The sequence below is a fragment of the Pseudophryne corroboree genome, chromosome 7, assembly GCF_028390025.1.
Source record: "Pseudophryne corroboree isolate aPseCor3 chromosome 7, aPseCor3.hap2, whole genome shotgun sequence".
Lineage (NCBI taxonomy): Eukaryota > Metazoa > Chordata > Amphibia > Anura > Myobatrachidae > Pseudophryne > Pseudophryne corroboree.
The window spans coordinates 289,622,633-289,639,210 of record NC_086450.1 but is presented as its reverse complement, the minus strand read 5'-3'; the positions used below and the strand labels follow the sequence as shown (position 1 = coordinate 289,639,210).

At 45.0% G+C, this 16,578-nt stretch overlaps 1 protein-coding gene across 1 annotated transcript; it reads right to left on the bottom strand.

Moving 5' to 3' along the window:
* Positions 1-11,858: 11,858 nt before the first annotated feature.
* On the bottom strand, positions 11,859-15,904 carry LOC134943599 (hemoglobin subunit alpha-3-like). Its single transcript, XM_063932355.1, has 3 exons — positions 15,810-15,904; positions 15,180-15,384; positions 11,859-12,034 (listed from the first exon to the last, which is right to left on the bottom strand). Exons 1-3 carry the CDS (start codon positions 15,902-15,904, stop codon positions 11,906-11,908), a joined length of 429 nt encoding a protein of 142 aa, XP_063788425.1. The 3' UTR covers positions 11,859-11,905.
* Positions 15,905-16,578: the final 674 nt, after the last annotated feature.

Here is a 16,578-nt window from a genome sequence, read left to right as displayed (position 1 = left end):
TTGTGCATGCATTACATCTGGGCAAATTCCAGCACGTCCCATGTTTTGCACATACCTTGAATTTGGTGGTGCAGAATTATTTAAAAAATGACAGGGGCGTGCAAGAGATACTGTCGGTGGCCATAAGAATTGCGGGCCACTGTCGGCATACAGGCACCGCGTACAGAAGACTGGAGCACCACCAAAAACACCTGAACCTGCCCTGCCATCATCTGAAGCAAGAGGTGGTAACGAGGTGGAATTCAACCCTCTATATGCTTCAGAGGATGGAGGAGCAGCAAAAGGCCATTCAAGCCTATACATCTGGCCACGATATAGGCAAAGGAGGTGGAATGCACCTGTCTCAAGCGCAGTGGAGAATGATTTCAACGTTGTGCAAGGTTCTGCAACCTTTTGAACTTGCCACACGTGAAGTCAGTTCAGACACTGCCAGCCTGAGTCAGGTCATTCCCCTCATCAGGCTTTTGCAGAAGAAGCTGGAGACATTGAAGGAGGAGCTAAAACAGAGCGATTCCGCTAGGCATGTGGGACTTGTGGATGGAGCCCTTCATTCGCTTAACCAGGATTTACGGGTGGTCAATCTGTTGAAATCAGAGCACTACATTTTGGCCACCGTGCTCGATCCTAGATTTAAAACCTACGTTGTATCTCTCTTTCCGGCAGACACAAGTCTGCAGAGGTTCAAAGACCTGCTGGTGAGAAAATTGTCAAGTTAACTGGAACGTGACCCGTCAACATCTCCTCCTTCACATTCTCCCGCAACTGGGGGTGCAAGGAAAAGGCTACGAATTCCGAGCCCACCCGCTGGCGGTGATGCAGGGCAGTCTGGAGCGAGTGCTGACATCTGGTCCGGACTGAAGGACCTGCCAACGATTACTGACATGTCGTCTACTGTCACTGCATATGATTCTGTCACCATTGAAAGAATGGTGGAGGATTATATGAGTGACCGCATCCAAGTAGGCATGTCAGACAGTCCGTACGTATACTGGCAGGAAAAAGAGGCAATTTGGAGGCCCTTGCAGAAACTGGCTTTATTCTACCTAAGTTGCCCTCCCTCCAGTGTGTACTCCGAAAGAGTGTTTAGTGCCGCCGCTCACCTTGTCAGCAATCGGCGTACGAGGTTACTTCCAGAAGATGTGGAGAAGATGATGTCCATTAAAATGAATTATAATCAATTCCTCCGTGGAGACATTCACCAGCAGCAATTGCCTCCAGAAAGTACACGGGGACCTGAGATGGCGGATTCCAGTGGGGACGAATTAATAATCTGTGAGGAGGGGGATGTACACAGTGAAAGGGGTGATGAATCGGACGATGATGATGAGGTGGACATCTTGCCTCTGTAGAGCCAGTTTGTGCAAGGAGAGATTGATTGCTTCTTTTTTGGTGGGGGCCCAAACCAACCAGTCATTTCACTCACAGTCGTGTGGCAGACCCTGTCGCTGAAATGATGGGTTCGTTAAAGTGTGCATGTCCTGTTTATACAACATAAGGGTGGGTGGGAGGGCCCAAGGACAATTCCATCTTGCACCTCTTTTTTCTTTCATTTTTCTTTGCGTCATGTGCTGTTTGGGGAGTATTTTTTTGAAGGGCCATCCTGCGTGACACTGCAGTGCCACTCCTAGATGGGCCAGGTGTTTGTGTCGGCCACTTGGGTCGCTTATCTTAGTCACACAGCTACCTCATTGCGCCTCTTTTTTTCTTTGCGTCATGTGCTGTTTGGGGAGTATTTTTTGGAAGGGCCATCCTGCGTGACACTGCAGTGACACTCCTAGATGGGCCAGGTGTTTGTGTCGGCCACTTGGGTCGCTTATCTTAGTCACACAGCTACCTCATTGCGCCTCTTTTTTTCTTTGCGTCATGTGCTGTTTGGGGAGTATTTTTTTGAAGGGCCATCCTGCGTGACACTGCAGTGACACTCCTAGATGGGCCAGGTGTTTGTGTCGGCCACTTGGGTCGCTTATCTTAGTCACACAGCTACTTCATTGCGCCTCTTTTTTTCTTTGCGTCATGTGCTGTTTGGGAGTATTTTTTTGAAGGGCCTTCCTGCGTGACACTGCAGTGCCACTCCTAGATGGGCCAGGTGTTTGTGTTGGCCACTTGGGTCGCTTATCTTAGTCACACAGCTACCTCATTGCGCCTCTTTTTTTCTTTGCGTCATGTGCTGTTTGGGGAGTATATTTTTGAAGGGCCATCCTGCGTGACACTGCAGTGCCACTCCTAGATGGGCCAGGTGTTTGTGTCAGCCACTTGGGTCGCTTATCTTAGTCACACAGCTACCTCATTGCGCCTCTTTTTTTCTTTGCGTCATGTGCTGTTTGGGGAGTATTTTTTTGAAGGGCCATCCTGCGTGACACTGCAGTGCCACTCCTAGATGGGCCAGGTGTTTGTGTCGGCCACTTGGGTCGCTTAGCTTAATCACACAGCTACCTCGGTGCAAATTTTAGGACTAAAAATAATATTGTGAGGTGTGAGGTGTTCAGAATAGACTGAAAATGAGTGGAAATTATGGTTATTGAGGTTAATAATACTTTGGTATCAAAATGACCCCCAAATTCTATGATTTAAGCTGTTTTTGAGGGTTTTTTGAGAAAAACACCAGAATCCAAAACACACCCGAATCCGACAAAAAAATTTCGGTGAGGTTTTGCCAAAACGCGTCCGAATCCAAAACACGGCCGCGGAACCGAACCCAAAACCAAAACCCGAAAAATTTCCAGTGCACATCACTAATAAGCAGTAACTGAATCCAAGGTAATAATCAAAAAGTCTCTGACAACACAAATATATATTGAAGATGACTGAATGCAAATGGTTTCAAGCAAACAGTCTCTGGTAACATAAACGTAGAATAATCTGGTAACTGGATGCAAATGGTTTTAAGCAGAATAAAAGTATCTGGTAACATAAACATAGAATAATCTGGTAAATGGATGCAAATGGTTTTGTAAACAGAACTCCAGTATTACTTGGAAAGAACATAGTCTCTGTATATAACTCAAGTTCTTGTAACTACATAAGACCCAGGCAGGAGACATTCCCAATGCAGCAAGCTTGCACAAGATGGTATGTATTAACGAGGTGCACAGGTTAGGCAATGAAACAAAACACCTGAGGAAAGTCTCTTACTGCTAATGAGCTGTGGCAGGCTGTGGCTGGAGTCTGAAGCAAACAGGAGAATTGCAAAGGGATGAATGGAATGATGAAAGTAACCACGGTGAATCGCTGGAAACAGGAACACAGTCACCAGGAGAACTAGACACACCATATGTGACTCGTTGTCCGAGGCCATGAGACTGAGCCGGGAACTGGAATTTATACCCCTTGGTCTGTGATGATTGGATGTTGCATTCTGAGAACACACCCCGCTGGATTGGGTGTCCAGATCAGCTGAGAATTAGCTGGAGCTAATGATTCATCAGGAGAGTAATTCTGCAATGCACTGCAGATTGCTGGCTGGGCTCACTAGTGCACCGGGAGTTAATCCTGTTAATTAGAAGCACTGTGTACTCCAGGCTGCTGGCTGAAACCAGTAGTTTCCTAAATGATAGTACTGGTTGGGTGGAGCACAGTGAGCTGTAGGCTGCAGGAGACTGAAGAATGGAACTGGAACTGCTGGGACCTGTAGTTCCACAGGTCCAATACACAGGGGATACTCTGAAGACAGAGGACTGAAGCCAGGAGACGCCTGTTCACAGGAAGTGACGCAATGGAAAAAGATTCCTGACATATGTGTATAAGCAGTACTATAGAGGACATTATGTGTAAGGGGCACTACTACTGTGGGCATTGTGTATAAGGGACACTACTGAGTAATGTAACATAAATAAGGGTCACTACCGTGTGTCGTAATGTAAATAATAAATGTTTAAATGTATGTGAAATCATTGCTCTCACACTACCAGGCTCAGATTGACACACAGGCTGCTAGCAATCCACATCATATGTTTAAATGTATGTGATGTTTTTCTTGCCATTTCCTATGTATATGATTGCATTTATTGTGGATAGCTAGATTAGTTTTAGTCTGATTACCCACCCTGTGCAATTTGTTATTTGATCAATTAGCATTTCAATCAGGTGACCAAATGTTCAGAGGTAGGCCTATTCTTAATCAGAGACAGTATTTATTTAGGTTTAGTTAAGGGGTCAGCTTGCTGGGGGTAGCTTGCGTGGATTTTATTAAGTGTGGATTTAAGAAGTGTGACATCCGAACAGTTAAAAAAACAGTTGACAAAACATTGAACAACATCAAGGAAAGGCAACTTACTTTTACAACTTACTCCTACTCCACTTTAACCCAAGAAAACACAAACAACCACAGCATGTTCATCAAACTACTGTTTCTTATTTCTACTCATGGAATTCTCACCAAATTTCACACATTTTACACTCGCCCTGAAACTCACCCCTCTGTGCACATTACAGCTTCTATTCTCCACTCCCCTCTTCTAACCACTCATGAACTTTATACTTACTTCTCTGCAAGTACTTTGACAACTACAATTGGCCACCAGAATAAACACTCGCAAAAATCCACCAATATTTATCACACTCTTCTGCTTTTATTAGCTGGTGACATATCACCAAATCCAGGCCCCAACCACCTTTCCCTCTCACACTCGGCTGTCTCAAAACAACATAGAAATCCATCTAACCTCATAAATATCACGTGTCTCCCATCAACCTCCAAGTCACTAAAATGTGCCTTATTGAAGGCACGCTCTGTTTGCAACAAATTAACATCCATCCATGACCTCTTCATATCTCACAACTTTAATCTGCTGGCTATAACAGAAACATGGCTCACACAATCAGACACGGCCTCCCCTGCAGCACTGTCACACGGTGGTTTCCACTTCACACACACATCTAGGCCTAATAATAGTAAAGGTGGTGGGGTTGGAATCTTACTGTCACAGTTTTTCACATACACTGTTCGACCTCAGGTTCCATCACTCGCATTCACATCATTTGAAGTTCACTCTATCAGGATTTTCACCCCCTTCTCTCTGCGTGTTGCAGCTATCTATCGCCCTCCTGGGCAACCTAAACAACAATTTCTAGAAGATTTTTCTGCCTGGCTCCCACACTTCTTATCATCATTATGGGCGATTTCAATATAGCTCTTGACAGTCCACAATCTGTTCATGCATCCAAACTCCTCTCTCTAACCTCCTCTCTTGGCCTAACCCAATGGTCCGACTCCTCTACTCACCAGGAGGGCCACTGCCTTGATCTTGTGTTCACCAGGCTCTGCTCAGTTTCCCAACTCATTAACACTACTTTCCCTCTCTGATCACAACCTGATCACCTTCACAATCTCTTCTATTACTTTAAATTCTAGGATACTAAAGCCAAGCAAGCCTCCTCTAACACGCAGAAATACTAACAATATAAATTTTCAACAACTTTCCACTTCTCTGCAACAATGTCTCTCACCAATCTCTACATTCACCACACCTGACACTGCTGTATCCCACCTGCACCAGACCCTAGAGAGTGCCCTTGATGAAGTTGCTCCAGCTACCCATCACACTCCATGTAGGCTTAGATGCCAACCATGGCACTCTAAATCAACAAGACACCTACAAAAACTGTCACGTAAGGTAGAACGTCAGTGGCGGAAATCTCAGAATCCAAGTGACTTTCTCACATATAAGACTACCTACCACTCCTATCGTCAGGCCCTGGACACTGCCAAACAAACATATTTCCAATCTCTCATCTCTTATCATGCCACCAACCCCAAACGACTTTTTAATACATTTAAATCCCTTCTTTACCCTCCCTCACCTCCCCCACTAGCTACTATCAGTGCACAAGAACTTGCTTCCTACTTCAAGGATAAGATTGATAAAATCCGAGATAAAATGGTATGCTCTAACTCAGCCAGTGACCTGCTCAAATCCTTATCTGAACCCTCTGGCACTTTCTCTTCATTTGATCCCACAAGTGAAGATGAAGTATCAACACTCTTTTCATCCTCCTACTCCACTACCTCTCCTCTTGATCCTATACCCTCACAGGTCAGCAAAAGTTTGTCTCCTGTGCTTATCCCAACCTTAACTAAAATCTGTAATCTCTCTCTCTCTACTGGCATCTTTCCATCTCTGTTTAAACATGCAGTGATTACTCCCATTCTGAAAAAACACAACTCTGACCCAAACACACTCTCTAACTACCGTCCCATTTCTCAGCTACCCAGTCCCTCCAAGCTACTTGAGAGACTTGCCTACACTCGCCTTACACACTTTCTTAACTCCCACAACTTACTGGACCCACTTCAGTCAGGCTTTCGTGCCCAACACTCCACGGAGATGGCACTGACCAAAGTAGTGAATGATCTGGTCACTGCTAGATCAAAAGGCCATTACACACTACTTATTCTTCTAGATCTCTCTGCTGCTTTTGACACTGTTGACCACTCTCTTCTCATACAAACACTAGAGTCCCTAGGTCTTCAGGACACAGCCCTTACTTGGTTCTCATCCTACCTATCTAATCGATCTTTCAGTGTTCGCTTCTCTGATTCTACCTCCTCTTCTCTACCTCTATCAGTTGGAGTACCGCAAGGCTCAGTCTTAGGTCCTCTGCTTTTCTCAATCTATACCTCCTCTCTTGGTAAACTAATCAGCTCCTTCGGATTTAAGTATCATTTGTACACTGATGATACTCAAATCTACCTATCCTCCCCAGATTTATCACCATCTGTATTGGCTCGTGTCACTGGATGCCTGTCTGCCATTTCATCTTGGATGTCATCTCGCCATCTCAAACTCAACATTTCCAAAACAGAATTAATTATTTTCCCACCAGATAAGGGTAGTTACCAACCTGATATTGCCATAACTGTTGACAATGCAACTATCCACCCTACCCCACAAGCTCGCTGCCTAGGTGTCATCCTTGACTCTGAACTGTCGTTTATTCCACACATTCAATCTGTCTCTAAATCATGTTACATGCACCTTAAAAACATATCCAAAATACGCCCTTATCTTACACAAGACACTGCAAAAACTCTGATCCATGCACTCATCATCTCCCGCATTGATTATTGTAATAGTCTTACTGGTCTTCCTAAACATAGGCTCTCACCACTTCAATCCATTTTAAATGCAGCTGCGAGGCTAATCTTCCTCGCCAGACGTTCTTCGTCTGCTGATCCGCTCTGTCAGTCCCTCCATTGGTTACCGGTATTCTACCGTGTCAAATATAAAATACTTTTACTTACATACAAGGCTATTACCCAAACTGCACCATCATACATCTCCTCACTCATCTCAAAATATCTCCCTACCAGACCCCTCCGCTCTGCACAAGATCTGCGTCTCTCATCTAGATGTATTACCTGTTCCCACTCAAAATTACAGGACTTTACCCGGGCTTCACCCACTCTGTGGAATGCCCTCCCACGCACAATAAGACTCTCCACTAGTCTCCAAACCTTTAAACGTTCCCTGAAAACTCATCTCTTCAGACAAGCCTACCAAATTCCTGACCCACACACACAACCTGCAATGCTTCCCTATCCAGTTACATTCCCTCTGCACAGTCCCCATAACCTCACATGTTGTCTTCCAACATTGCTGGGTGATCATATCATACAACCCACTAAGAACCTAGCAATCTGGGGAAACATTATGTAACAGGTAGCATCTATCCTTGTGTATCAATACCTATTTCCCTCTAGATTGTAAGCTTGCGAGCAGGGCCTTCCTACCGCTATGTCTGTCTTTGCCCTGTTTTGTTCTATAACTGTTGTTCTAATTGTAAAGTGCAACGGAATATGCTGCGCTATATAAGAAACTGCTAATAATTATAATAATAATAATAATAATAAATAAGGGGCACTACTATGTGGTGTAATATGAATAAGGGGCACCATGTGCAGTGTAATGTGAATAAGATTGTTCTACTGTGTGGTGTAATTTGAACTGGGGGTACTATTGTGTGACCATGTCCCATCCTTGTTTTTTGCAACTAGGGGGTTGCCTAAACCCTAGCACTGGCCCTGGCTCCACCTAGTGGGAGAGGGGTAGATGGTGGGGGAAATGAGTTCCACCACCACTTTAAGCCCTGCTGATGTGAATGATTAAACATTTTCTGTATAGATCAGTATAACAGTTAGGGTGATATCCAATTACTCACGGTCATTGACAGCAGGTAATTGCTTCACTTGTGTATATCCAGTTAGCTCCGATAAGCAGAAATGATTCGCGGTTTATCAGGGATTTTGTTTCACTTGCCTCAGGCAGGCGAAACCAAATCCCCAAAAGTTGCTGCAGCCGGCAAAAACGGGTCTGGGACTCAGGGTCGACAACAAAAAGGTCGACACACCTTAGGTCGACGCCAATTGGTCGACACACCTTAGGTCGACACGGACAAAATGTCGCCATGGACAAAAGGTCGACAGGAACAAGGTCGACATGGAAAAAGGTCGACATGAGTTTATGTTTTTTTGGTGTCGTTTTCTTCGTAGAGTGACCGGGAACCCCAATTAGTGCACCGCGTCCCCTCGCATGGCTCGCTTCGCTCGCCATGCTTCGGGCATGGTGCCTTCGCTCCGCTACCGCTTCGCTCGGCACACTTTACCGTTCCAATCGTAGTCCACGTGGATCGTTAAGTATGAAAAGGTTCGAAAAAAGGGAAAAAACATAAAAAACTCATGTCGACCTTTTTCCATGTCGACCTTGTTCCTGTCGACCTTTTGTCCATGTCGACCTAAGGTGTGTCGACCAATTGGCGTCGACCTAAGGTGTGTCGACCTTTTTGTTGTCGACCTGGAGTCCGGATACCGGCAAAAACACACAGGTGTCAGTGAATGTGTGTTTTCATGAGAATTTTTTTTTTTTTTTACGGGCAATCCTAATTGGATAGCCTGTAAAAAATATATCAGTGAAACATCAGGAAAAGTCACGGAAAACTACAGTTTTTTACTCTGATGTTTTACCACAGGATTTGGATACCCCCTATTTTATAACTAAAGGTAAATAAATAATTTCATCATATAAATTTAGCAGATTGTGTACTTGGCAAAGCAACACTATATGCTGGTACTGTGAGTGTGAAGTTACATTGAACACTGCTAGTGAAAATGCACTATTACTTTTCAGTGTTTAATGTCTCCTAGTACTTTGAATTAAATATTATTAATTTATGTAGGTATTAACAGATTTACTATCCAGTATTACAGGATTTTAATTACAAATTTTTTGTTCACACTTTCCTTATAAAATATATAATATAATAATTTCTTTTGATTAACTTGCTCTGCTTTATGCAATATCATGTAGATACTTTACAACAGCGGTATTCAACATGAGGGCCTCTAGCTGTTGTGAAACTATACATCCCAGCATGCCCTGCCACAGTTTTAGCAAGCCCTTATAGCAAAACATCCCGCCCCCTCACAATCCCAATAGTCGGCATTGCCCTCACCCCTGCCGGCATTACATAGCTGGGATACCGGCGCCGGTATGGTGACCAGTGGTCTTCTGACTGCCGGTCACGCATACCCAACCCGGGATACATATGTGGTATCCTCATAAAATGGGGTCACCTCAAAACGTTAGGGTCACCCCATATCCCGCCACTGTTAAATTATAGGGCTTAGATTTATTTCTCACAGCCGCTGTAGTTGATTTTGTTTTAGATCTAGTGCTGCCTCATTAACCTCTATGGTAGTGGCTGAAGTTAACTTTATGTGACCCTTCCATCATGGCCACTACGGAGCATGTGCATGAAGATCTGGCAGTGGACCTGAGCCAGCCAGCAAAAGAAATACCCAAGAAAATTCCCCCCATCTAATTGGAGGCCCAGGATGCAGGGCAGATGAGTGCAGGGGTTGGCTGTTACCAAGGGACCAGGACCAATGATGGACCAGGGTCCTGAGATCAGAGTTGGGGTATACTTGCCTGCTCTCCTCGAATGGCCAGGAGGCTCCCGAAAATCATGTGGCCCTCCCGGCGCCCCAGAAGAGAAGGCATGTCTCCCATTTTGGAAGTTCCCACTGCCTGGCCGCCCACTTAGTGAGTAAAGTGGGCGGTCCGTGCAGTCGACATGATTCTCACTGAATTGCGTCATCATAGCCAGGCCCCTACAGTATAATGCCGGTAATATCAGCATTACAGAGCGGGTGGAGGTGGGGGTGGCTACAATGACGTGATTGTAGTGACCATGCCCTCGTTCCGCCTACTCTCCACCCTCTTGCCTGATTATATCTACATCCCGCCCCCCTGCTGAGCCAGCCTGGCTGCTCGCTAGGATATCGGCAACTGTGAGTTGGGGATACCCAGCAGAAGGGATATAAAGTGAGTCCACTGATGGAAAGCTAAAACTTTCACAGATGGGAGAATTACTTGTGGAGCACCAGTAACGTAGCCACCAGTCTGGCAGGGGGAAGCGGACGCCCAGCGGCCAGGTGGATGGAGATGGCATGAGAGGTCTGGGGGGGTCAGTGGTTGTGGCATAGTCATGGAGCTGCTGCAGTGTGAGGATTACAGTTGTGTAGAGCTGGCACAAGGACTTGTGCGGAGTAAAGCCCTGATGGAAAGGATCCTAGTGGCTGCTATGTGCCTGATAGAAGAAGGACCCTCTGCTGGATAGACGGAGGACAGAGCTGATGGGCAGAGTAATGACGAGGACACTCACCCAAGGATCACCACTGAACAACCAGGTGAAAACACCACAGGACTCTTGCTGGCCATACCAAGAGCGCAGGCAGAACAGAAGGCAACCCGCTGGCTCCACTAATCAGGAGTATGTCCATTTGAAGGATCTATTACAGTGACCCACAGAAGAGCTGCAGAAGATGCTAGCGGTCCCCGGCTTTTGTCTCTTAAAAAGTTAAGGGACAGCAGCGACAGCGATCGCAGTCTGAATTATTTTATGGAGTGTGCACGCACAGCAGCTGCACTGCGCTGCTGATTGAAAGGCAGAGGCAGTCACGGGGTGGGAGGGAATGTGTCAACGGCATTAAAACGCCGTTGGCGGGGCGTGGTCCGGACAACTGAGGCGTGTCCAGACCATTGGGGGGGGGGGGGGGGGGGGGCCGCAGTGGCTGCGTGACATCACATGCAGCCACTGCGACCCGGAACGTGGTGGGTAGCTCCTTGCCAGAGCAAAGGAGCTGCGCAGGCAGGGAGCTGCTCATCAGGTACAAAAGCATCGCTGCCATGCGAGGCTTTTGTACCTGTGGGGGGGGGGGGCAGGGCCTGACATGTGGGGGGGAAGGCCTGACATGCGGGGAGGACTGGCCCTGTGCTGGGCGTTACCCCGCATGTCAGAGTAAAATGATCGTAGATGTGCTAAATTTAGCACATATACACAGGGCAGTAGAGAGCCTGGCTGGGCCCAGGTACTTTGCAGGGGGCGTGACCAAATCTCATGAGGTGTGGCCATACAGAAGAAAATGGTATTTTAACTGCCACCATGGCCATAGACTAGCTCAGATGGGCTGAGGAGAAAAGCTGCAGCTGCTGCTGCAAGTTAATGGGGAGGAAGCCCGGGGCCCCCGCTGGGCCCCGCTATTAGACCTGGGTAATTGTACACTCTCCCCCACCCTCTCTCAGCACCACTGCATGTACGATCAACTCTGAATTACCCCTATAGTTCCACAACAGCTGGAGAGGCTGCATGTTAAATATCCCTTCTTTACAATGCACACATTCAATATGCAATTTCTTCAGAGTTGTGCAATAATGTAAGACTCACAACCCAGTAATGCTGGGCTGTCTTCCCATATATAGTATATACTCTACTTAGACAGCCATGATAAGAATATAATGTTACAGTATGAAGCAGAATGTATATTTTGAAATGAAATCTTTTATTATACTTCCAGCAGTGTTTGACATCTCTTACATCATACAAGAGACAGAAGCTACAAGCATTGGGATTATCTGTATTTGGAGGTAAGAACAGTGGACACAGCAGCGATGAACTTGTCCCAGGCAGCATGGGCGGTTGCATCAAAGTCAGCCGGGAAGTGAGCAGCCAGAACAACCAGGATGGAGTGAGAGAGCAGCTGCAAGACACATTTATGTCAGTCACTATCACATGAGGTTTTAGCTAAAATATCATCAAGGTGGTAAATATATTAGGGTGCGAGTTGCCAGAGGTCCGGGATTTGATCCGAGTATGGCTATATTTATAAAGCAGCAATCATTTACAAGGCAACACCAACCTGGTTTTGCCTTATAAATGATTGCTGCTTTAAAAATGTAGCCATTCTCGGATGAAATCCGGTATCTCTGGCAAGTCGGACCCTGTTATATTTACCCCAATAACTCAATAAACAATCATATCTAAATGCGGTCAAACACTTTTTTTGTACATAAATTTACTGTTACATATACTAAACTAACAATGTAGAAAATGAAACATTTCTGAAATACTGCTTAATAAAATATTATGTACAGTGTGCAAAATGCCTCTAATAATGACACATAAATATATATTTAAAAGAATTTGCATAATTCCATGTTAGTGAGCATATTAAGAAGTATTAAAATGATTAACACTCATTTTATTGGCAGTCATATTAGAGCATTTTGGGGGTAACTTTGTGCTGCTGATTCCGAATATCGGTTTTGCTACACTGGCTCTAATGGGCCCTACACAAACGGCGATGTGCCGCTGAGGTGCCCGATGGCCAGGGGCATTTCTACAGAGGAGGGGGCCCGCGTGCACCTCCGGGTGGGCCCCCTCCTCTGAACGGCGCTGTAGACTCTGGCAATGTGCCCGCCATGATCCGGAGACCAATTTGGCTACTGTGCATGCGTGGCGGGCATTTTGGTGGCGATTTCCACCGCGGACGCTGCGCCCGCCGCTGGACTCTGGTTAGGTAAGTATTTAAATGGGTGCAATGTGTGCGGTGTGGGCCCCCCTGGACCCAGAGGCCCGTGTGCACCGCACACATTGCACCCATTATAGAAACGCCAATGCCGATGGCCAATACGGCTGGTGGATGAGCCGGCGGCACGGGGAGGGGGTGATGGTGGGAGTGAAGTTTCTTTACTCCCCCCGTCACCCGGCTCCATAGCAGTGCATGCTAATATGGATGAGATTGTCCATATTGGCATTTTGGCCTGCATGCATAAGCGACAGGGCACCAATGATGAACGAGTGCGGGGCCGCACATCTTTCATTGTTGGTGCCTACACACTGAATGATATGAACGAGTTTTCATTTATTAATGAACGAGAACGATCATATCGTTCACTGCTATCTGCCAGTGTGTAGGGGCCATAATATAGCCCATACACTTGTGCGATAGGGCATACAATCCTTCAATTTTCACCGTATCTGTGAGATAAATCGAAGGATTGTATGCTCATTTTAGGTACCATGCGACACGATGTGCCGGTCGAATATCGCATCGCAAGATATTAAGTGCTGCACTTAATATTTATCGCACCACAGTGCGATCGCATGTGTTTTTAAAAACACATTCAATATATCGCACTGCGATGCATGATGGGCACCCGCCGGGAGTGGCCAAAGGTTGCTCCCACTCGGCGGTGACGCGCTTATCACATAATTACCATGCAATCTATCGCATGATCGCATGGTAATCACTTTGGCCGTTCAGGTGCGATTTAATCGCACCTGAACTGCCGGTGCGATACCCCGCGATTTCACGTTGCAGGGCATCGTAGAAGTGTATGGGCACCATAAGACTAGGTACACATTACACAATTATCTGTTAGATAATCTGCCAGATTTAGCTGGTTGGAATGAAAACCTGGTAATGGATGAGAGCAAATGGCAATCAACCATTTGCTCCCAAAAACTGCAAAATGGACAAAATCAGTTGTTCATCCAAGTTGGTTAAATTTGTGTTTAAACAATTTGTATGAACAACAGGTTTTGTTAGCTTTCCAGTGTTTGGGAGCAAATGGTCGATTGGCATTTCATCTCATCCATTACCAGATTTTAATTTCAACCAGCTAGATCTGGCAGATTATCTGCAAGATAATTGTATAGTGTGTACCTAGCTTTGCTTTTGAGATGCACTCATGAGAAGCAAAAAAAAAGAAAAAAAGAAAACAAAACTGCCGACTGTCAACTGGCTGCTGGTTTGATAGTCAATCACTTATGTATGGAGTGGGAATAATCTAGAATTATTGCGGAGTGAACACCTAGGGGAATATTCAATTACCCGCACTGACTGCAGGTGTAAAAGTATCACCGGGGGGCTATCTAATTAGTCCCGATAACCCGGCGCATGCCGCAGCTAATCTGGGATTTTGTTTCATCTGCCTCCGGCAGGCATAGCGATGTCCCCGATAACAGCCCCATTTCGGCTATTTCATCTAAAAACACTCAGGTTTCACTGAACCTGTGTATTTTCGGGTGAAAATGCACTTTTTAACGGCCGGTCAAATCGAATAGGCCGACCGCAAAACCCGAAGAAACTCTTGGGTTTTTACTCCCGAAGTCTCTTCGGGGGCTAATTGAATTTCCCCCCTAGAAGTTTAGCGTGTTTCACCTTCTAGAATGTTTTGGTAGATATTGAGAGTATCTATTATCTTAAGAACTACAGAGGTGTCCTCATACATCATTGCTGCATTCATGCCAAACAGCTACTCTCGGTGCGCCAGGTCCTGTAAGACTCTGCTAGCGCTGGGCATCTTTTTTTCCAAAAATGGATCTCAGTTGCATTGTGATGTGGTTAGGATGCACCAGGAAACTGTTCTGATTAGTTTGAAACTCGTATACAGTATCTGTGCGACTGAGTCTTTGAATCTGTATACGAAGTGCTACAATGTAGCAGCCGCAGCTTTTTTCTAATATAAGTTCAGTTGTGCTCCGTATACAGACTCAGTCACACGCAGATATACAAGTGTCATATATCAAACTAATCAGCGTCCTATTGTAGTTGCATCTTGTTAAGACTAAGATGTTATTTCTGCAAAAAAGATGCCCGACACTAGCAGAGTTGCATTGGACCTGGTGACTCACTCACACTGGGCACGTCACGCTGCATGGAATATTAAGGATAGGTGAATGAGCATACAACTGCAGAGCCAATTTAAAAAACGATTTTCATTTTTAAGTTCACCCACCCCAAAATACCCTAAATTAATTACAATATCCTTGTCAGCCAAACTTTTTTGGTGGGGGGCTTTGTTAACAAATTGAAAACATTCATTGATCATGTGACGCACCTTGAAGTTTCCTGGGTCCACTCTCAGGTTGTATGCATGCAGGTCGCTCAGCTTGGACAGGGCTCCTTCTAAGTTGTCCAGATGCTTAGCAGCATCTCCAAGGGCAGAGAGGACCTTACCCCCATGGGACTGGAGATCAGCAGATCCGTGGCTCAGATCAAAGTGGTTGAAATAAGTCTTGGTCTGAGGGAAGCTCAGAAACATCCTAAAATCAAAAGTCAACATTTAATGAAGAATAGAAGATTCTAATAACTCAGTCAGTAATTAATCAAGTTGACATCTTTACTTTTTTTTTAATGTTATAGAAAACAAGTCATGAACGAATAAGATATTTCATTATGTTTAGTATATTTATCATGTAAAATATTAAACTTAAAATAATAGTCAAATCACTTTTAAATACATTCTTTATTATCCTATATTACACTAAGAGGTATATTTACTAAAGTGCGGGTTTTTAGAAAGTGGGGATGTTGCACATAGCAACCTATCCGATTCTACTAATCATTTATCTAGCACCTACTAGAATATAATAGCTAGAATTTGATTGGTTGCTATGGGCAACATCTCCACTTATAAAAATCTGCAATTTAGTAAATACTGTAAGAGCATTTAAGATTGTCATGTTACCTTTCCAAAGCTTCAGCACCAAGCGCATTCACATTTCCGGAGGCTTTACCCCAAATGGCCACAAGTGCAGCCTTCTCAGCAGCGGAGAAAGTCATCTTTGTGGTGAGTGGTCACTGAACCTGAGATGGAGACCTGAGAAGTGTGACCTGTTTCTTGGGTCACTCACGTTATATAGAGGAAGGGTCATAATTCCTGGCACTGTGCCACTACTATTGGTCAGTTCTCAGTTACACCCAAACACGACTTCTGTGATTATCTCTCCTGGAAAAGTGCTGGCTATGTACAATTATTCTGAAGATCAGCTACATGAGACTGCATGTCAGGATGTAACACAGCATATAAGCACATGTTCTATGGAGATTGTAAATAAAGAAATTGTGTATACAGTAGTAACCGATCAGTTTCTTCCTATTATTTTATAGAATGTACTTGTTAGCTAGAAGCTGATTGGTTCAACACTCTTTACAATGTTTATTACATTTCCCACTATAGGTCTATTTACTAAGCCTTGGAGAGTGATAAAGTGGAAGAAGATAAAGTACCAACCAACCAGCTCCTAACTGTCATTTTTCAAACACAGCCTGTAACATAGCAGTTAGGAGCTGATTGGCTGGTACTTTACCTCTGTCCACTTTATCACTCTACAAGGTATAGTATATAGGGCCTTATTCAGGTTTGTTAGCAAAACCAAAAAGTAAGCAATTGGTCAAAACCGTGTGCACTGCAGGAGGGGCAGATGTAACATGTGCACAGAGAGTTAGATTTGGGT